General features: G+C 35.5%; 1 protein-coding gene and 1 long non-coding RNA gene across 28 annotated transcripts in view; one reads left to right on the forward strand and one right to left on the reverse strand.

Moving 5' to 3' along the window:
- TRDN (triadin) overlaps positions 1-23,465 on the forward strand; it is a 225,163-nt gene that overhangs the window by 16,835 nt on the left and 184,863 nt on the right. For 26 of the 27 annotated variants that reach the window (XM_059467562.1, XM_059467539.1, XM_059467542.1 and 23 more), the window contains exons 2-3: positions 14,008-14,217; positions 20,326-20,364. In XM_059467562.1, coding sequence (XP_059323545.1) covers positions 14,008-14,217; positions 20,326-20,364 — 249 coding nt within the window. The remainder of the gene's footprint in view (positions 1-14,007; positions 14,218-20,325; positions 20,365-23,465) is intronic. The other variant, XM_059467551.1, reaches the window with a different exon arrangement.
- On the reverse strand, positions 1,682-8,244 carry LOC132070556 (uncharacterized). Its single transcript, XR_009418018.1, has 3 exons — positions 8,180-8,244; positions 4,967-5,070; positions 1,682-1,769 (listed from the first exon to the last, which is right to left on the reverse strand). It is a non-coding gene; the product is annotated as an uncharacterized LOC132070556 (long non-coding RNA).

Raw genomic sequence — 23,465 nt, forward strand, 5'->3', positions numbered from 1 at the left:
ATGTAAGTAGGGTAAAGAAATATTTCAGACATAGTCTATATGGATAGATTTTTAAAATAACTCATCTTCTGCCGTAGAATCTTTTCATTGAGAGAATATTTTTATATTATGTATCACTGAATAAGGACTGTTAATAAAGTTTAAAGGACCGTTATCCTTCAAGTAAAACTTTCATGTGAACAATTTTCAAAATTAAGATGGCACTCCTCTGAGACACTTAACTAAACCATTGATCTAAATTTTTTTCCTCTCCTGAGGCCTAAATCCTATACTAAAAATATCTTCCTTGATTATATCTTTTATATAGATAAAATTTTTACATTTTCAAAGACATAGAGAAAAAGCTATTTTTTAAAATATTATAATTCAGCAAATTAATACTGAAAAAATGGATATATTCACAACATTAGGAATTTGTTCTGTAGTACTATTCACAAGTTTTTGCTTAGTGAATAAAACTAATTTTTTTCATTTCTTTATATGAAAATTAATAATATTGAATGTTATGCCATATATACTTGAAAAAAATTAATTTGGGATTTGTATCTACTCTGTCAGATGGAAAATCGAGTTAGCATCTTTTGTAGGAAACAGGAAAACCTTGAGCTGTAATAATCAGTTGATAACTCTGCCAATTCTTTCTCTGTGAATCACAAAAGTTGTATAAAACCATTATCATGCACCAGAAAAGACTAAGCAAAGATAATATCCTGCCCTATAACATACACTAAAAAAAATTAATAAACTAATCAACTTGCATTTCTTGATATGTTGCATGCATATTCCCATGGTTATCATACGATTTAGATGGCAGTTCAAGTTAGAATTGACATAGAAATTGGAACCTCAGTCAATTGGAACTTCTAAACTCACAGTTTGGAAATAAAGCAAATAGCCTTTTTAGGTGCACACATCAAAATGTTCCTTTTCAAGTACTCATTTTTGCAAGAAAATTTCATAACAGACACCCAAAAGCTGAATTTGCATTCCATAGTTTCTTTTGCCAAGCAGGAGTTGAGAGGTGTGGAACAATACTTACTTGTGCATAGATTTTAATCCAGACTTTCCTGTAATTTCAAATTTTATTTTAAATGCCACATGACTATGTCACTTACTAATGGGGAATATTTTTATAAATTATTATAAATACTGGCTCAGTTTCTGAAGCCAGATAACGTAGGCAGCTAATCACTTCTTGCATTAATCAGTGGGATAAGTTAGAGACCCAAATTTCATATTTATGTGGTCTGTTGAGGTCTTTATTATAACATCTTGCCTACTCTTCTGAGGTCTGAAGTGGTGTGATAGGAAAATGCAAATTGTAAATCTCTCGCCCATTACAATAAATGGTTTTGGGACCTGATATCCAGGTCACAGATACATGGGTCCCTAAACCAACTTTCAGGATATTCATTATGTTTCTAAGGAACTCTTTTGCTTTTTTTTCTTTTTTTGGGATGTAACAGTGTGAAAATCAGCAATATTATATGGTCTCTGGACTTAGGTATGGGTACAAGACAGATTCATTAATAGACTCATTTGTTGTTAATTTACTTGTGGCTAAAACTCAGATGTTGCTAACAATTTCTAACACCTAGTCATGACCTCATTCTGCAGAGAGGTGTTGATTGATTTGGGCTGGCAGGAGGAAGGATACAGAGAATGGATACAGTTACTGAAGGGATTTTGTCTTTTCCTCAGGTAGCCTTCAAGGAATCCTAATTTTTCTTGGTTTTTTTCAGTGTGTACATGAGATTCCACAAAAACATCTGCATAGGGAGAAAAAGAGAAAAGAAAAGGTGCCTAGGGCTCTGTACCTGTATATGAATACTATATAGTGATTTTCCTCATTAAACTTACATTGAAAAGTTTTTCACACATTCTAAAACTTGTTCAGAGTATAATCCTGAGTAAAATGTATTAAAGTATGGCTAAATTACAGTAGCTGGTTCAGAAATGGGTCTCAACATCTCATAAATATCCCATTTTTCCAGATTACTTGATATTGATTTGAAATAAACTTTTCTTCTGAGATGTGATCATCTGACATAAGATTCTATTAAATAAATCTTTTTAAAATAGTGTAAGGATTTCTCAGCTCTTGAGGATTTCAGAATACACATTAGATAACAGGTGTGTTCTGAATATGAACCCTCAACAAAGATCAACTGTTCTCAGTGTGACAGCATATCCTACATGTCTCAGCTGCCCTTAGAGATCATGCCTTTTTCCAAATAAAGATTGGAGATAAATGATATTATTAATTTGGTCTATCAAGGTTAAACTTCCACTTTAAATTACAATTTTAGGAATTGTTATTGCAGAAAGAAAATTATGAAACATGCCAATAATTTTTATCTAAATGCTGGATTCTATTCCTCTGTGTCAGTTTAAGATTTCTCTTGTGTCCTAAAATTGAAAGGATATTTTCTAAAGGATTTTTTCAGACCAAAAACAGAAAAAAAAAAAAAATAAACCAACCCAAAGCCTTCAGATGAACTGTTTCTATGATTGCCACTGCTTCCTAGAATTCTTTCCTTACACTGAATACAAAGAACATATCAGAAATAATTTTGGGTTTATATTTTAGGATATAAAATAGGATAGGAAAATAACTAAAATCGAGTTTCAGAAAACCTAATTTCCCTAGTATTTTAGGTACCTAGGTAGTGGACTTGGCTTCAGCTGTTCTGTAAGCGTACAGATGGAGTACTCCCGTATTAATTTGAAAATAACTGCCTGATAGAAGATAGACCTTGCTTCACCTGTTTACTGTAGCTAACTACTGTCTCTTGGGAAATTGCTTATACTAAGCAAGTTTTCTTCAGCTGCTCTCCTTCAGTTTTCTCTCTCACTGACAGGATGACCTATAATGTTGTTGCAAATTGCCACCTACAGGTGAGATCCAACAGTAACATAGAAGGCTAACTTGCCACAAGCATTTATTTTAGGTTTCCTGTTCTGTCAGATGAGAATTTTTTGCTCCAATTTTGAACAAAGTTTTCTCTCCCTATGTATATACATGTACTATATAATTTACCATTGCAATGTCTGTTGTTTACCAAACATACCTTTATCTTCTATCTCTGGTAAATGACCTGCAACCAAATTTCTTCAGTATGTCTTACGAGTCTATACATTTAAACTATGCATGTGTTGAAGTCCATATTTGAGTGCAGTGGTGACTGGGTAGCTCCATAGGGAAGACTTGTCAGACTTGCACCATTACTTGCAGAGAGTATAGTAAATTATTGTTAGAACTACTTTTGTTTTCAGAATCTGTAAATGCCATTGCATTTAGACATAAAATTGGTCTAACTTTTACTGTCATGTTAGCTTGAAAGAAAAGATATCAAGTGAATAATCATATTAAATATTCCTCAATACACTTATTTGAGAAAGTAGTAGTTCCATCAGAGGAAGCACAGATCTGCAATTGTATTTATAGAGTTTCTTTGTACTGGTAGACTTGTTCAGAATGAAGATATGTGGAACCTACTATTTATTCTAGTAAGTTTCATTATTTATTAGGACTGTCATCATTTTACAGATGAGAACAGATTTTTTTTCAACAATAAAAAATAAGTCAGTGGTTTTTTTTCTAATCCCTTCTGAATATTTCAAGGATGTGTAGAGTTGAGTTTCCAAAATCTAATAACAAGGGGACTGCACACATTGCTGTTGCTTCAGAAGGTCTACTGCTATTTAGAGATAAATGGCAATCGTTTTTCTCCAACTTTCATTTTGACATTTTAAAAGATAAGATGTACTTCTCAGCTTATATCAACTCAGAAGTGTGTCTAAATATCCCTTTGGCATCTCTTTCTGAAATGTCAGGTTGCTAAGATGAACAGGAAGGTAAAACTTTTTCTGTTTCAGAGCACCAATTTATTTCCAAAGAAAGAAAGGTATTTCTACCAATCAATAAAAAAAATTCAGATGTGGAATCAAACAAATAATGGATTTTTCAGGCTGCTGCTAGTTTAGGATTGAGTATTCAGAATTCAGTTGCATTCTTATCTGCATACTGAGAAGCTAGAAATGAAACATTTGATTTTTTTAAAGAATCACATTTCTAAGACAATATAAGAAAACATATCAAACTGAAGTGATACTTAAAAGAGAAAAATGTAAATTTCCAACTTTCAGATCATGAAAAGGTGAAATCTGGTGCCTTTTTGAAAGGAAGCGGCTCAGTGTCCCTTTTCCATATCTTAGTATCGATTTTAAACTGCAGTAAATTACATTTCTCTTGTTATTATCAACTGCACATCCTTCAGTTTTGATTTTATAAAGTAATTTATCCTATTTTTTATTATTATTCATTCCTGTGGTCTGCTAAGGTCTCAAGAAATTATTGCAAAAAGTGATATAGTTGTAATTAAAATATGTAAAGTTTCCCAATAAAACATCTTTTAAACCTGGTCCTCAGGTCTCCCCTTACTCTTATTTCTAAAATAATTTCAGGTAAGAATTATTTGCAGATAGGTTCACAATACAATCAGTCATACAAGACTAACAGCACAGAAGATCTTTTAATTACTGCTAATGCCTTCTTTGTCTGAGGTACTGGAATAATCAGAATGCTGTAAAAGCCTGCTGAAATGCATATGCACACAGGAAACAACCCCACAGAGCAGAAGGTTAAAGCTCATATCAGCCTAATGTTCTTTAGAAGTAATTTTGGAGTGAAAAATATTTTACACTTCCTTGCTAAGTATGAGACAAGATTTCTTCTGTTTAATTTGAAGTGTCACCAATGCTCTACTAGAGTATGAAATTCAAACATGTAAGGAAAGATGAAAATTCAGCTCCAAGTCTCTGAAGTTCAACTTTTAGTGTGATTTAGGGTTCATTTTGTATGAAATTTCAACGGGATGAGGACACCTAAATCCTTCAGCTATCTGCTGACCTACCCAGGCTCTGAGAACACAGCTTAGAAGTACATCAGCTGAGAGGGAGTTACCTTATTTTACTGCTGATCGTATTTTAAAGCACAGTGTAATTTCGGTCTGGCTGAAACTGGTTTTCACTTCTCCTACTTGAAGTTCTCGGATTGTTTCAAGACATCTGCACAAAAAGGTAGACCTTTATATGTAATTTATCTAATTCTACATTTCCTACCTTGGCTCTATTCCAGAACAAGAAATAGCTAGTATTAATATTTCTTCAACAGGACCCAGTGATGCATTCCTGAAAAATCAAGTTTCATTCCTGCAGGGAAAATATGATTGGAGCAAAGAGACCTTTTTGCAGTTATGTATACTTTTACCTTTCCAAAATCTTCCCATTATCTTTTTTATCTGTTACACTGGTTGCTAGAACAAATTGATTTTTCCAGCTGTGCTTCCCAGAATTTCCTCCTTTCTAACCCATTCTGTTCTCTCAGATTTTCTAGACAAACCATCCTCTATTGCTACTGCTTGAATTTCTCTCCTTGATCAGTAGGGAGGTGAAGTCCAGATTTCCTTCAGGGAATTCTGACTGCTTTTGTGCAGCAAAGGTCCAAATCTATCATTTGAATCTGCATGGCAAGGAGTTAACCACATATGTCAACTTCTTACATGAGGTGCAACCAATCTTTTATATATACAAAAGTTTTTTTAAGGCAATCTTTGCAGCTTTCCTCAGTGAAAAAAATACCAGATACATGCATTCAAATAATTTTAGTAGACAAAAAATGAAGGTTTGAAAGTATCTTGTCGTTTTCAGCAGCCACTATTGAGGAAAAAGTTTTGTTTTAAACGTTTAGACACTGCCCTGCCAATGTACTTGCTCAGCATTCAGAGAAATTAAATAAAGAAAATTCCTGAGTCAGAGATCATATCTTCTTATTCAAAAGTCCTTATTTCTTGCATGTAATTGTCCAGCACCTACTGCAACCTGGTTGTACATCACTGGAAAGTAATTTTCTGATTATACACCTATGGAGGTTTTCTAGTTAGTATTAGTTATTTTCTACTGAGATACTTTACTTTTTTCCACATAACCCATGGTAGCATACTGAATCCATGCTGGGTTTTCATGGAAAGATTTTGGCAGTGGGGGAGGATACAGAGTTGATTCCTGGATGAAGTAGCCAGAAGCTTCCCCCATGTTTGATAGACCCAATATCTTGTGGCCCCAAGATGGACCCACCACTGGCAAAGACTGATTCCATCATGATGAGAGTGTCACCTCTGAGAGAAAAGACTTAGGAAGGGGAGAAATAAAAAACAAAACTTCAGCCAGAGAGAGGAGAGAGAACAAGTGAGAGGAACAGCTCTGCTGACTGCAAGGTCAATGATGGAGAAGGTGCCCCAGACACCTGCAGCCCAAGGTAAGGCAGACTGGCTCCCTGCAGTCCTACAGGGGAGCAGATGTTCACCTGCAGCCCCTGGAGGACTCCACACCAGAGCAGGTGAGTGCCCACAGGAGGCTGTGAGCCCATGGGAATCCTATGCTGGAGCAGCTCCTGGCAGGAATTCAACCCTCTGGGGAATCAGTGTTGGAGCAGCCTTTTCCTGAAGGACTGCACCCCAGAGAAGGGACCCGTCCTAGAGCAGTTTGTGAAGAACTACAGCCCACAGAAAGGCCTCGAGTTGGAGAAGTTCCTGGAGGATTGTCTCCTATGGGAGAGATCCATGCTGGAGAAGGGGAAGAGGGTGAATCCTCCTCCGAGGAAAAAAATGCAGCAGATAGAGAGAGCATGTGATGAACAGACTGACCGCAACCCCCATTCCCTCTCCCCCTGCACCTCTGCAGGGAGGATGCAGAGAAATCCTGAAGTGAAATTAAGAGAGTTTTTGAAAGATTTAGATTATATTTCTAATTACAAATTGTGATTGATTCAACTAATTTCCCAAAGTCCAGTCTGTTTTTCCCATGGTAATAACTGATGCCTGATTTTCTCCTGTTCCTATCTCAACCCATGAGCCTTTTCTCATATTTTTTATCCCCTGTCTAGGGAAGGAGAGGAGTATTAGGGCTTTAGGGAGTACCTGGCATGCAGCCAGGGTCAACCTACCACAGTATCACAAGCACCTGCAATTATTACAATCCCAAAATGTAAGTCACAAGTACTAACATGCATACAGCATTAAGAATTTCTAGTTTTCACCCCACAGTAGTGCTACTAGTATTATTTAATGATGCTATATGAAGTACACAGTTTCTTTGGACTTGATAATGAAATGGCTTGAGAGAATACATCTTTTCTTTTAAAAGCTGCTTATTGAAATCGACAAAATGAAAAGATTGGTGTACATAATTTCTTGGACAATGAATAGAAAGATTAATACTACCTACTTCCTGAAATTATCAGATGTTCTGTATTGATCAAAAATAAAACCAATACAGATATAATAACAGAAGAGGAAATTAAAAATGCACAGAGACCAACCACCATAGTAATTATAAGTGCCTTTTCTGAATCTAATCATTCAACTAATTCTCATACACCATCTTCTCCATATTCCATAACGTCTATTCTATTTCTTTTGTCATGTAGAATTGGTTGCTGCATAATCTCCAGCCCTGTTTTCTGCATTTCATAAAGATTATTACATTTCTATAACTATCAGTCACCAATAAATCTGCATATGTTCTCTCATATAAATTCCCAGACACAGCTTTCTAAGCCTCTAGTCTGCAGCAGGACTACCTTAAAGTCTGAGAAATTGTGAATATACATAGGTGTTGAGAGGTTTTTTCTCTTTGCACTTTAATTACACAAACACTAAAGCAACAATTTGGTACGTTGCATAATGAATTTAAAAGTGTGTAAATTCTTGTATCAGTTGTGAAACTCCATTAATTTTTTTTTTCCATTTAGGTATTCCAGCGGCCTTTGTTCATTCATATGTACAAAGATATAATTTGATACAAAAGAGAAGAAATTGCTGAACATAAGTAATTTCAAGAGATGATTTCTCTATCTCTAAATAAATTAGCTTTTCTTAAAATTTTCACATTTCTGCTCAAAAACTTGTAGAAGCTTGTTCATGCTCAGAAAACCTACACTAGTTGCCCATCACCCATTTTTGGGCTGCACTGTGGATCCTTGTCCTACTCACAATCTGTTGCAGATAATCATGAGAGTGAGGATCTTTCAAAGATAAGTTCAGTTTGCCTATTTAAGTTTTCTTTCCCTGTTTCTAGCTCCTTCTCTTGTTACCATCTTATTGCAAAAGTTCCACACCTTCGTAGTGATTTCTCATAGGCACCTCCTCCCAGCACTGACTCCAACTTCTTCTTCACTGCAGAGCCAACAAATAGCAGCTCTCTACCCAGCTACCCCACTCTTTTGTAGCACTCATCCTCACTGGACACAGCTGTGGCCTGTTAAGGGCAGGCCTGTTCCTAATCTTTGGTGATTGGTACAGCTGCAACCTTCAGGGGTGAGATTACCTTCTGCACTATCTTTATTTTCTTACATTCTATCCCCCCACATTCTCTGTGTTAGAAAAGATCTTGTATCTATATTTCCACGTATGTCCAGTTGAAGTCATGGTCTGTGTTAGTGCATCTAGCTGAGTTTCTAACCTATTGAAGTTTTCCAGGGCTACAGATCTTCCACAGAAAATGGTTTTAAATCCACTTTAATTGCATCCTTTAGCAATACTTGTAGGAGATCAAAAGGTTTTGACCAGCTGCAGTGCTCTTGCTCCTCGGAAATATTCTGCACTCTGTTGGTTGTTGTCCAGCATCTGCATTTTTGTCCCCTGGTGCTGGTCAGATAAGATGATAGAGGCTCTCTGTTCAGTGCATACAATAGGTCTTGAAGGTTTCTCTTCTCTTTGCTCAGCATTTTGTTTCCACAGAAATATATATACAAGACAAAAAGCATGAAAAAACTCATTAGGTTGCTTTAGGAAAAAAATATTATTACTAATATTTTATTGTAAGGTACTAATTATTGACCACAGAAATAATTCTGTCTTTTCCTTTATGTTTGTATAAGCCAAGGAAGGAGAAACCGTAGCAGAGGTATTGAAGCAGGAGGATGTCACAACCAGGCATAAGCATCCCCTGAACAACAGTTGTAGGTGTAATCCTTTCTTGTGGTAGAAATCATTTTCCTCATGTGGGGAAAGAGTGATTATTGTGATGCCTGCAGGTCTGTGGACTCACTAAGGGTGATGTACTGAGCTTGAAAAAAATGCAGCAGATAATTTTATATCCATTGCCCACTCTTTCACTGGAGGGTTCTAATCCCTTGTCCTCTCCTCCCTGTGGTGCCCTACTTACTGTGGGCTGAGACTCCTGCCTGCCTGATCCCAGCAGTGCTGGGTTGAGAAGGTCACCAGGTTAAAGCCCAAGGCTTGAGCTGGTGCTTAACATCCAGTGTCGATTTTTACAGCCATTTTTTCTCTTCCCTGCTTCCTTAATTAGTATTTAAATATTCCCAATGAAGTGGAATAGGTCAAACAGAAGCCATTAATGACCTGAATCCAGAATACTCTGTAGCCTATTTACTGGAGTGCTCATCTGGGGAGTACAAAAGACATGTCAAAATCTACCAGCTCTCATTTAGAGCACACTGCACTGAGGTTTCTCACATCCCAATGCATTGCCCTAGCAACAATATTATTATTTAAAAGTGAACAACCTCTTTGCTTTTTTTAGTATTGTAACTAGTCGTTTGCTTTTAATATACTTAGCCTTAAAAAGGCATTGCACATTGAATATTTTACTTTTTTTTTGTCTTATTGGAAGAATAAGATTGTTATACATAAAATAGTTATGAAGTGATATAAATAGAGAAAATTACTCTTTTTACCTGAATGAGTCTGAGCAGAATCGGTTTAATTATTAATTTTGGATATTTAGCTTTGTTTTGTTTCATTTTTTTACTAGTGTAGGAGAAGGTGTAGCTGTTGAACTCTAAAATCAAGTCCCCATCCTTAACCATGGACTCCTATGCTTACTAAGTTTTAAGGAGATAAAGCCTTAAAAAAGAGTATTTTACCTAAGCTGCCAGGACTACAACCTCACTCTGGATTCTGAAAGTCACACGGTGTTCTCCTCAAAGTTGTCACCAATTGTCAAGGTTTATTTATACTTACGAGACCTTATGGGTCTTCAGATTGTATTCTAAGTGACAACTCTGAAACCAGAGGAATAGTAAGAATCTCAGAGTTTTAGCTGTTTGGAATTTAGCAAATCAATCTGTTGATGTAAAGGTGACATTTGCGACCTGATGGGGCAGTTCTGTGTGCATGAGAAATTGTGATGTGCAGTCAGAGGTATATATCCCTGGAGTAATCTTTTTATGGAAATATATATATATAACTTTTTTAAGTTCCCATCCTCATTGAAAATCAATACCAATCACAACCCAAAGTGCCAAGAGGCTCTAGCAGACATGTGGTGGTGGATTAAAATTGGATGGCTGAAATTGTAGCAGCCTTCAGCTGCACCTTCCAATCCTGTGATGGATGTTGCCTCTCCCAGAGCAGGGACAACTGATCTGCTCATGAATCTCCTGATCCACTGCAGTGCTCATCAAAAGTAAACTGACTTGGATTCAGGCTGGCTGTAACACGGACACAGAAATTTGTCTTGAGAGAGAAAATGTTTATTATAGGGACAGCAAGGATACCTAGGAAATTTCCGCAATCTGATTTTAACCTGCTGCTGAATGATCTCTGCTAATTGTAAATGTAGAACTCAATAGGCTCCATCAGGTGATTTCAAAGCAACAAAAATGCCTGTTTGGGTGACTCAGTCCCCTACTGGGCACCCAAATCTCCACCGACCACTTGGGCAGGAGTTCTGCTAACTTTGGCGCTTTTCTGAGAAAAAGGAGAGTCACTGCTGGCTGAACTGATGAAAACATTGTATATACATCCCCTTTTTCTCTGTTGTCTAGCTTCATAAATATTATCACTGAAGGTTTGCAGAGAAAGTTAGAACTGGTGGAAGGTGGATAGAAATGAACAGAGCACCAAGACACCTGAAAGCGAGAAAGAATCAGAGAAAGGCACGTGGCAAACACATTGGGTACTACAATAATGGAATGCTTGTGGAGAGAGGGAGATCATCTCAGTGCTACTGCCTCTTCATTTTGGAGTCATGAAATGGTGATGGTATCAATATACAATCCACCCTACATGAGATTACGTAGCAGCAAACAATGTCTTTCTGAGGAGTCATCAGATAAAAATCCTCCAGTCAATTTTGTTTATATAGGTATCTAGGGACATAAAAATCTAATTTCTATTTGCTTTAGGACATCCTGTCTAGTTTTTTTTCTTGGGAAGTTCCAAAGTTACTGTCCTCTAGATTTTGCCTGCCAGTCCTGTGAGGACATTTTTGATAAGGTAAAGCCTTTAAAACAACACTGGAAATCTTTCTTAGGCCCCTGAATCACACTGCAAGCACCTGTATCAGAAACCTCCAGCAGTATTACAGTACTTTCTTAGCTTGATTTCCAGTCAAATTTGAATCAATAACTGTTCACTCACACTTTAATGAATGCAACGACAGCGATTTTATTGTACAACATCCTGAGTTTTTAGAGGGAAATCTGACTTGACTACATCAACAGCCAAAAGCTTGTCATAGATAACCTTCTAGCATACTTGATCTCTGTCTCTGCAGCATTGCTGTGACTGATAAATCATCAGTTACTATTTTCTTCACCAAAGACGTGTAGTGGTCTGAGTTTGAAAAGTTAGGTACACTAAATAGTAAGGAACTATTTTCGCATAACAACAAACCTAGAGGAATGATCCTTTGACTGGTAATTATAAGTCTATATCTGTATACACACATAGAGTTTTAATTGTTTGTATTATAACTGCGAATATCTGCCACTAGGATGTCCTTGAAGACATGCTGTGGTACTAATCAGATTTGTCAAGATGAGACAGTACCTTTCTATTCTCTCTTACACATCATAAACTCTGACTGATATCCGCAAGGGGAAAAAATGCATAATGTGTCATTTATGACCTGTTACATGCACAAATTACTTCCATCGTGTATGCAGTAAGATGATAAAATGCTATTGATTTTGAATTTAGCTTAGGAAGCTGATCTTTATTCTTAGTTGTCACTTGGCAGATTTTTCCTCCTGCTCTGAATTGTTTGATCTAAAATTTTTGTTTGGAGAAATTGATGCAGTGATGGTTTTATAATATTTTTTTAATTGTATACATTCTATCCTAGGGGATTGATATTATTTATGAGCAGAATAAATATTCTATAAATAAGAACAAATTTCAAATAAGTAACACAAAACATGTAATATGGCAATTTTGATTTTACAGCTCTGCTGTGTAGCAGAGCAGTTTTTCAGGGCTTGAGGCAAGGCACTGATCAGCACCAAGATGCTTGTGCAGAAGCAAAATTAAAAGGCAGAGCTAAGGCAACTACTCATTAATACAATGCACTGCATAAGAAATTATTTTAAAAGGAATTCTAGAACTGATTAAGACATTAATTTGAAAACTCAACAGGTATGACAGATTAAGAATTAGGGAATCTCTTCCAACAAAATTATCCTTCCCAATTTTATGTTTTTGTCAGATGCATAAAGGGGCATTTCAGTACCACATTAGGATATTGTTTTAACATTCTACAGGAAAGGAACCATTATTCATTAGCATAAGGATCAGCAGAATTGTTTGGGCAAAACAGGAAGGGAAAAATGTATGTATATATGGTAGTATTAATGATTTTATCCTTTCTTCATTCATTTATTTCTTTAGGAATATAAATGTTGTGATTCTCAAAGAGTCTAAATAGAGATTGTGATGGTAAATATTGGAAAGTCTTCAACAGCCTGTACCTTAGCTCCAGCAAAATTTTCTCAGTGCCTATTTGTCATTTTCTATGTCAAAAGTGAAATTGAATGTGCTTACCTTCATGCAGAGCAACTCTGACACACAGAAAATATCATTTTTATAGATTGCATCAACTGTGACGGAAGACAAACAAAAAGCAAAGATCTGCACAAAACAGGTGCTACCCGATTCCTTGAAAGTTTAGATGTCTGTATGGACAAGGGTCTCTTAAATCATTGAAATTAATTTATGCAAGTTGATGTCAGACCAAGAACACGTGTAATGTATCTTTGAAGATTTTAACTCTAACATACAAGATATTGCAAACTAACTGGAGACACTGTGGTCTTCTACTAGTTTGAACTATTGACATTGTATATAATGGAAAAAAATGTATGTCCCTAGATTGTTTAGTTTATCAAAATGTATTTTATGAAGCAGATTAAGTTGAGAACTTTCAAATACAGTTAGGTTTCTGTTACCATAGTTTTGGTTTGTGTGAAGAATTAACGTTTATGTCCAGAATTAACATTTTTAGTACCTTGGGAAGTAGGTTAAGTCACTGTTGTTACTGTCCATTACATAGTTAATGTGTGTCAGTTGGTCACTTAGCTAAGGAACATTCAACTTCCTACCAGCTTTTCACTACCAAACCTATGCTTTCTGCAAAGTTTGCTTTGCCATTATAATTTAGGAGATTATTTCATTAAGTAAAAAATTCTACAAAGGTATTTAAAAATGAGCTACAATCTTATTCATGACTTTTAAGGATCCTGGACATGGAAATCATTTGTTTTTCTGTTACATGAAATTAAATATATTTATTTCTATTTCTACTGATACATGTCCTTCACAGCAGAATTCCAGCCAAACCTCAGGTGGCATAGATGCATTAGCTCCATTAAAGTCAATGGAAGTTCACTTAATCACATCACCTGAGAATCTGGCCTACAGCCCATAACAAGACAATCCTTTGGAGGGTAATAATATTTTATGCTTTCATCAATCACTCTCTTAGGCCTGTAGCTATTTGTGGCAGACTCAAAAATGTCATATAATAAAAAAGGCTGGTTGTGACAATTTCTTCCAGAAATCCAAGAACATTTTTCAGTGATAAAATATTTATATTTATTTTAAACATTCTGATGACAAAACAATTTTAAAAGAGCATTCATATTCTTGGCTTTAAGGCTCCCAGCTGTTACACTGTTTTCCTCTGCTTTGTCTGTCTGTACAGGACACATGTCGACAACCACGACGATAATAGATGGTAAGAACGGCTCCGTTCCTTCGTCATCCATGAGAGTGGGCAAGAAGTCAGTGACAGAAGACTTTGTGAACACCTTCAGCTCTCCAGCAGCATGGCTTCTTGTTGTTGCTCTGATTGTCACCTGGTCAGCAGTGGCTATTGTAATGTTTGACTTGGTGGATTACAAAGACTTAGCAGGTAAAAGTTAGCATATTCTATTTGACACTTTGTATATTCAAATTTAAAAATTTATTAGGCAGCATCTATTACACAAATATGCCAGTGTTTCACCTCCTTGGGGACAGCACAGTGTCTCTGCTGAGTTTACCAAGAGAGAAGATATTGTGAGAAATGTCAGAACATGTTAGTTTATACCACATGCACCTTTATAATTTAAGTCTCTCCATTTTGCAGCCCATCCTCATCCTGGAAAATGAATATGTTGACAGTAACATAAAATATATATGAGCATGTAAGGTCAGATTCCTGTTTTCCAATTTCTATTTAATTTTTTTTCTAGAAAAATGAAATTAGTAATAATTAATATTTTCAGAAATATAGTCTTTAATAGTTGCCTTGAGTATTCTGATATTTACTTACACGGTTCAATGATCAGAAAAATATCGAAGAATGTGCTAACCCTAAAACCGATCTTCAAAAACAATAAGTACAGAGGACCAGATTCTTAATATTAGCTAAAACACACCCTTGTCGTCAATAATCTAACCTAGTTTTAAGACTTGGATAGACAAATGAACAAGATCAAACATTTAGGACAAACATAAATATGATTGATGACATATATATTGATTACAGGGGACAAAGATGACAATGAAGTGGGTGGTACAAGGACTGTGATTCTAATTGAGGAACAGAAAAAAAGAGGGGCAAATAAAAAAAATAGAATATTTAGGCCTTTTATCTGGATATGATATGAAATAGAAATAAATTAACTACCTATGTTTGCAAAGGGTATGTAGACTTTAGCAAGTCTTCAGTAGTAAAACCTTTGGGAGGCTAACAGCAGTTAACACTTGGGAAACATGTATGTGAACCAGAAAACAAATTATTAGTGTCCTTGTCCTCCTTAAATGGGAATTCCAGCTCTAAAGTGATCGCATCTGTCACAATAATTAACTAGGAATTATTCGGACTTCAGACTTTTAATTCAAAAGAAATTGAGTTGATGTTTTGGAGTAAATTTCCTGGACTTTATTCGTTTATTGATAAATTAATAGATTTTTTTTGTCCTGCTATATATCAATATCGACTTCAGGATTTACTTAGAAAGCTTTTGAAACAAATATAGATCTTGAAAGAGACCAACAAATCATGGATCAATAGATGTCACAGAGCTTCAAATATGGACAAAATGTACCACAAAACTTTCTTTAAATTTCTTTTCATGTCTTTGTTTTCAGAAGGACATCTGTGGAGTACCAGGAAAATATAAAGTTATTTTTGAGACCTCCTTCCAAAATAAGCATCAGATTTTAGTTTGGACACCAAACAGCTGATGCTACAACAGAGAGACAAGCCAAGAAAGAAACTCTCATATTCAACTTTAGTTTTCCATATTCAATATTAATCAGCCAATCAATCAGTCAAACAGTTAATCAAGTTCTTAATATGTTTTCAATGAACAGTCAAGAACCAGGGCATAGCTCAGACTAAATTCTAAAACTCAGAAACTTCTGAACTTGCTATCAGGTCACACTTGCTCAATAAACAAGGGTAATGCTAAGCAATAAGAATTTGTATCTGTACCAGAGTCTGAAGGAAACTTCTGAAGCAGATGGAATTCTGCTCACATTCTACTGGTTAAATGAACTTAAATCTTACAAATGTTGATGGAAAATGCCATTTTCAGACTTGGATGTAGAAATAAAGCAATGCTAAATTTAATCTACAGGGTGAGTTTTTATTTTGTGAAGATCTCTGAGAGATAGTTCAGTATTTAGAGTTCATGAGTTTGTATCTTTTCCTTCCCAGCAATATTTTTGTTCCTAAGTGATTAATTAGGCCAGCATTCAAATCAGGTCTCGATGGTCAAACATTAAGAGACAGAACTGCTGTACTTCGTTAGGCAAGGACTTTTTAAACTGTTTTATGTATTTACATACATATAAGAATAGTTTCATAGCTGTTATCATAACCCTTAAGTTTCCACTCCTGATTTCTTGTTTGTTTTTTTTTTGAGTTAAATCCAGTGATTTGTAAAAAAAACATGGAAATAGTTGAAGATTGTACATATCACATAGCTGGCATTATTGATGCAAGAATTATTTTCACTTTTAGACAGTTTGCCTACAATTGAAATAATGCCTCTTTTTCATATAGAAAGTAGAATTTAGGGCATATTTCTAAGTGGCTCCTTAAATTTAAAACCCAGTAAATTTTTTGTCTTAGGTTGGATATTGCTCTTTGAAAAAACAGAGCTACATAAAGAGAATAAATAGTTATATTCGGGGCTGTGAATTTAGTTTTGCAAGCAAGATTTAAATTAATTTCCTAGTTTTCAAATGCAGATGAAAGATGCCCAAAAACTTATATTCACCTGTGGGCTTTGTAAATCCATAAACCACAGAAAAAACCAGTGTATTTCTCCTCAAAGAACACTTGCCTTTCATAAGCCAGTGCTTTCAATCTCTTTCCTGTTTCTCTACCTGAAGTTCCATGAAGTTCATGCTCAGAAATGATGCATGGCGTATGAATGAGGCAGGCTGGGGAGCTGAACTCAGCCTAGAGGAGACAGGAGGGTGACCGAGGAGCAGGCTGCACATTTTGAAGGGCAGTTAAAGAGCTGCCAGAGGATTCTGGTCTGGGGGCTCCCTACACAGGGACTCCCACTATGTTTCTGTGCCAGAAATGACCATCTCCATGGCAGAGCTGTAGCAGCGGCTGTGCCACACAGGAGTGAGCGCAGCACAAAGCAGGAGCAGGCTGACCTGGTAAACCAGTCAGGGAACTGTGTGGCTGAGGAATAGACATGGATTCTTTTCCCCCTGATTGCACTACAGAGCTGCTAAGCTCTGGGAAATACAGGAAGTGCAATGCCCTGGATTATGAGTTGCCTAGAGTACACAGAGATTCACGGAGCTCAGTAAAAACACTACACGTGACCTGAGAAGGAAGTACTTTAAACTTGAACCTGAGCTTTCTTTCCCTTCAATAATTAACAATTTTACTCTCATTACCTGAAAGGCAAATAATTCCAAAAATACATAAATTATCAGTTATATGTATTTTAGCTCTTATATATTCTTTTAATTTATCGGTTTGAACTTCACACTAGCCTCTGTGATTAGAGTGCCAACCCTTATGTTTTGCTTCTTGATTGCTATGGTTTCACATCCTTTTAACAGTAAACTATCAAGTTTTGAAATTTTGACAATTTATATAAGATGACATTTGTCCTGGAATGATATGAAAAAGAGATATTTAGTTTCATCCTAAAGTAGATGTGGTAAATTGCTTTCTGCTGGCCCTCTTTATTCAGCATTTGTAAAGTAGTTTTTGGAACTGAGGGAGGCTGAGGAAGGTTAAAACTTAGGGTTTCTGTAAGTGAAGTTGGATAACATGAATTCAAGGTCTGCTCGCAGCAAGATTTAATATACAGTTTGGTGTAATTTTACATCCAGTACATGATGGCTGTAAATTCTATAGCACTCTGTATTATAGAGGAGGTGCTGGTTGTGACATAAATTATGGCAGGGTGGTCCTGTGTCACAGTTTGCATGTGTAAAGCTTTGTTTCCTGAGTGGTTATGTGTCAGTTTGTTCAGAAGTTAGGACGGGGATAGAATCTACAAATCAGATTTAGCTTTAGCAATGGATTTCAAGGAAGGTATGAGACAAGAATTAGATCTGTACTGAAAGTTTCACTCCTGTTCTATCTACCCAGAAGAAGGAAATTAAATTTTGCAGTGTTGTGCTTTAGTGCATTATGCTCATTCCTTTGAGGAATCACATGAAAGCTTGCATTCCTATCATGCTGTATTGTACAACTGTGAACATGGCTGAAATATTTCAAAGGTGGTATGAAGGTGACATGCATTACAAAAGCTTGAGAGAAGAAACTACAAATCTCATGCAGTACACAGTGTATACAAATATGAAATAAGTAGTATACCACATTGAAGAACCTCATTTATTTTCAATATTTTCAGAAATGAAGAAAAAAATTAATTTTGGCTTTATGTAGGCTTTGCAACAGTTCATTACTTCCATCCTTTGTGTTAGAAAACACACCTTTTTAACAGGCTTCATAATTCATGAATGTATTTCATGCATTTCTTGTACACATAACTGGATTATACATTTTAATTGGTAAATGCAACTCAATAATTTAAGATTATTTTAGTCCTTAAGACTGATTGCCCAGGAATCTATATTTGTTAATGGGCTAATAGAGCATTCAAAATTCCCTGCCATCTCTGTGACCAATTACAGCTAATTAACATCCCCCTAATTTCAGATCCAGAGTGTTCAATATTAGGAGTAAATTGACAGTGATTTAGCCAGTTACCTAAAGGCCAGATTAAATCAAACCTAATGAAGCCTCACCAAATCTATGAAACCCAAAATTACCTACAGAATTATATATGTGAAAACATAGAAAACACACACAGACACACTTGGCAGAATGAGCTTGCTAAGTTGTTTTGATAAGTAAAAAAACCCAAAACATAAGTACACTCTTTGTTGGGGCTAATTTGTTTTGCTCAAATAAAGAGGCTTTTTAGAGACCTGTAGCAAAGGCAGACCTTTGTGGAGCTAATTCCTCTGGCAATGAGGAGTTAGCAGTGCATGGAGCTCCCATCCAGGCAGATGATTTCTTTCAGTATATATCTGTAATCTTTTTAAGTTAATGCAAAACACCTGGCCAAATGTTTTGAGGCTTCCTATAGTAGCTTCTGAATAACAAAGTCTGAAGTCACCATTTCCTTGCCTGAACCTGTGGTCATTTTCATTATTGCCTTGCAATCACAGATGGATTTTGTCTGGCCTTGGGGAGTATATAATCATTATAAGGAATATACACATACATTTTTCTCTGCAATATCATCTCACTTTAGTCACCCTGTTGGGCTAATGTTTACTTGAAATTTTTAAGAACTGCAAAAAGAAGAGTGTAGCTATTTTTGCTCCTGTGTTTTATGACTTTATATACACCAGTTTTTAAACTGAAAATATATTTGCATTTAGTCAGGAAAAAGAATTAACTTCTGGATTAGTTTAAAACACCAGCATACTTAATGGAACATATAATTTTTTCTCTTTTTCAAACATGCAAAGCCTTAGACAAACCTCCTACTCTGAAATGTATCAAAACAGCGCTATAGTCTTCTGAAATATATTTTTTTACCGTATTTATAAATGTAAATTCAAAGGATGATTGAACACCTTATCTGTTTCAAAGTTCTTAATGAAGTTCTTAATTGAATTATATAAGACTTCAAATAATGTACCTAAAACCTACAAAACATTTTTTCTCTCTTCCATGAAAAAATCCTTTCAAGGGATTTAAGCCCAATTCCAGTTTATAGAAGGGCTGCTCAGATGACATCTGGTTTCTCATGTTTCAGTCTGCAGCAGATTTCACAGTTGAGTTATAAACCCCTAGAAAATGAGTTTATACTGAAAAGAGTGACAATCTATGAACTATTGCAGTATTGCAAGTGCTGCTTTCATCCCAAAAGGTCCAGTGTATAAAAGATGATAAATTTTGATAGATTAAACTTTGTGACATTATGCAGTTGAAAATATGAAATTCCAGAGACTGTCTCATTGTATAGGGAAGGATCCAAGAGGAGAATTCATGGTTAAATATGCTTCATGGGACACAAAACACAAAGTGAATTTCCAGTGCATAATGGTATCTGTGAAATTTCTAACTTTAAACAAACAAATCAAAGGAGTAATTCATTCCGGTAACAATTGCAGTGATGCAATTCTTTGGTTATTTCCCATTGAAGAAATTGAAGTAACTCAACTAGAATCACCTATATGTAATATATTATTTTCAGCAATAGAGTTTGTTTGTGATTTGTGAAAATACTGTGCTTTGTTTGACCACGTTTTTACCTTGCTATGATTCACACTGTATTATCTCACACCTACAGCATATTGTTTCTCCATTTAATGAACTCAAATTTCTGCCGCATGACAGCAGCCCCACAGAGATTAAACTTCACTCCTTAAGTGCTTCCTTTAACTAGAGACAGCTGAGAACATTTGTTATTGCTAATGGTGTTTCTTCATTTTTTTTTGCTGACCTTTCTGGGGTTCATGCTGTTGCCACCAGGTATAGCACAACATTGCGATGATCCCTGTTTCCCACCTGGTAAAGACCTTCTGCCTGCAGTGTTCTGAAGATGTGTGTGGCTGATAACAAAGCACGGGCACGAGCAGAGGCCAGCACAGGGCAGCACTGCTTCTCAGCTAACCCCAACTCTTGCCGGGCTGGGGCTTGCAGCAGCCTGTTCCTCATTTTCTCGTCATGCTTGAAGTAGATCTGACAGCTAAGAGATGCCCCCAGCCAGGAGAGTGCCAGGAAATGGTGTCAAACTGAGGTACTAATTTTACACTTTGAATGCCCTTTAAAGGGCATTACAGATGCCCTGACAGATCTGAAGATCTGTGTTCTTAGTCAGAGAACGGAACCCATAGAATGAGAAAAAATAAAGCTTCAAATTATTTTAGATGTGTTTCAGAAAACACCATCTAATGAAGATCTGAACTATCAAATCAAAACCTTCCAGTTGATATCAAATTATGTCACATAAACTACACTTAAAGCCCATCCCAAACATGCACTCCTATCCCCATGTAGGGCTATATCAAATGGACCTGAAATTACTCAATTACTTTGTGGGAGTTAGTGGATTTCTTTCTAAATTTTGGCAAGTAAATTCTTGTTATAACTGCTTTTTTGTTCACTTTCAAGTGAGGTTTCCTCTATGAACTTGACCTCAATATTATTATCTAAGGTTGATATTCGAAAGAGACACCTACAGGCTGTAGTCTTAATATTTACAATATATGTACTTATTACATGGAAATTACTGAGAAAGCTGACTCTGCACTTTTGGACAGTTTTTATATCTAATATAATTAAAAATTCAGTTAGTATTTTTACACTAATAATTCAGTGGTACCAACCAGAGTTTTACCTGTTTATGGCTTAGAGCTATAAGCTTGGCAAAACTGTTAGTCCATGAAAGAGAAACGTAAGACCTAAGGACAGTTATGCTGATAAACTGGGACATTACTAATAGGAGACTATGTGTATGTTGACTTCAGAATCTTAGATGCTACTTTTCAAAAGATCACAGAATAGAAAGAAAGAAAGTTAAAAATATATAAACTTTTAAATTAAAATATAGGTCTCTATATATAATAGAATATTTTACTAAGAATAGAATATGTTTTATTACCAAAAGCTGGTGTTAGGCTTCTGTATTTCATCAAATACAACAGAAATTCTCTGTCTTCATCAGCTGTACCTTGTCAGTGTCAATGAAGCACTTTATATCTCATAGATCAATCTTTGCACCAGATAATTGCCATCATTTGTAACTTAATTGCATTCAATTCACTGGAGTCAAAATATGTAATTGATGAAAATCTAACAATTATTAACTTATTTGCTGTGATTAATTTAAAATAAAAAGGGCCACCTTAGCACAAGTTGAACTCTGAGTATACATTTAACCATTTGACAGGCAAAAAAAGATTGATAGGAAACTACATTTCTGGCAGAGTTACTAAGATTCAGCTAATGACCAAAGTGATTTGCACAGATAATCAATTAGTCACTTTTTGTTGTGCACTTCACAGGAATAAATGTCACAGACTATTAAACATAACCAAATTTGCTGGAGAGGCTACAGTAAATCATACCATGTGATTACTCAATTCTCTATCCAAACATCACTTTTAAAGTACTCATTAACCGCCCTGATTTTAAAAAAAGGGGTTTTCTGTTCAAAAAGACTTTGTTGCTTTATGAAAATTTCCTTCTATCTCCTTGTTAATGCCAATTGTAGGACTTGAGAATTTTGCCAGTGCCTGGTTTCAAGGAGCTGTGTTAAGTGTGGGTTATTAATTACCATTAAGGTTAAAAATTTGATTTTAAAATAATTTGGAATTAAGATTTTGAGCCAGAGACACTTCAGAAATGAACTAATTAATTGATCAGGACTATTGTTCTCACATTTTTAATCAAGTTACTGTTTCTGTACCACTAATGTTAGAGAGCTACAAAGAACTGTGGCACTTGATGTGCTGCTTCAAATTACATAGGAATTTTTTAGAAGTACCTGCAACACATTTGAAACAATTTCTTAGATATTTAGTTTAAATATATTTGCATATGTTTAGCATGGAAAATCCAAATATTCTTCCAGGTATCTCCAATAGCTAACAAACATTCTCCAATCAAATTCAATTGAGTTGTCCTAGGATAAGATTTCTTTGAAAGGTGGTACACAAATTCCTTCTATTTGATCGGAATTCTTCCTCTGTCAGCTTTCACTCTTCCAAATTTCATCATTTTCCAGAAAGGTTCTGGAATTCTGATGTTTCCTCTGAAAACAAAACACCAGAACTGTTACTATGCTCACAGCAGTGAACATGTCAGCACAAGAAAGAGGAATTTTTATTGATCTGTAAAACATCTCTTATACTGCAGCAAGTAATAAAATACTTTGACAAACAAAACATTCTAGCAATGCATTTTTTTGGAATCAGTGCTGTTCTGGAATGTAAGTAATTTATCAAGGGGAATAGTTGTATAGTCCTGGCATTAATTGTGAATGTAAAGTTACAAATCTAAGTGCTTAGCCAAAGTGTGCCATAACAAGAAGGATTTAAATATGAAACAACATCACTAGCAGGATCCATGTCACATATCTCAGTAATAGGAAAATAACACATCCATCCTAATTTTTCAGGCTTCCTTTCTAGTCAATGGAAAGGAGTGGGTGTGTTTGGAAATTGATTCATGTAACCCTAAGACAGATTTCAGAGGAAAGAGAGACACTTGCCTTCTGAATGTTGCAATATGTCTTTCTGCACTGGCTTTTGAGGGAGTTTAGGAACACCAGGGATTAAGTATCCTTTCAGGTATATTTCACTAAATAGGATAATCTGAACTTAAACTGTGATTAAAAGTAATTATGTAGTGTCAACTAAATTCTTCAATATTAATTGTATTTTTCCGAGCTTTACCTCCTAAGTAACCATTTACTTCCTTTCCCTTCCTTCAGCAGGCATTTATAAATTGTTTACTATTTTATCTAAGACTTAAAAGTTGGTTCAATCTCTATTTAAAAGTTTAAACTTCACAAGTCTATATCTATCTAATAAATATTCTGAGAAATAACCTCTTTACAATTTAAATGCAAAATCCTGCCCCCTCTGCTTTCAGAGCAATGGATTTTA

This window comes from Ammospiza nelsoni, chromosome 3, assembly GCF_027579445.1.
Source record: "Ammospiza nelsoni isolate bAmmNel1 chromosome 3, bAmmNel1.pri, whole genome shotgun sequence".
In the NCBI taxonomy this organism is placed as follows: domain Eukaryota; kingdom Metazoa; phylum Chordata; class Aves; order Passeriformes; family Passerellidae; genus Ammospiza; species Ammospiza nelsoni.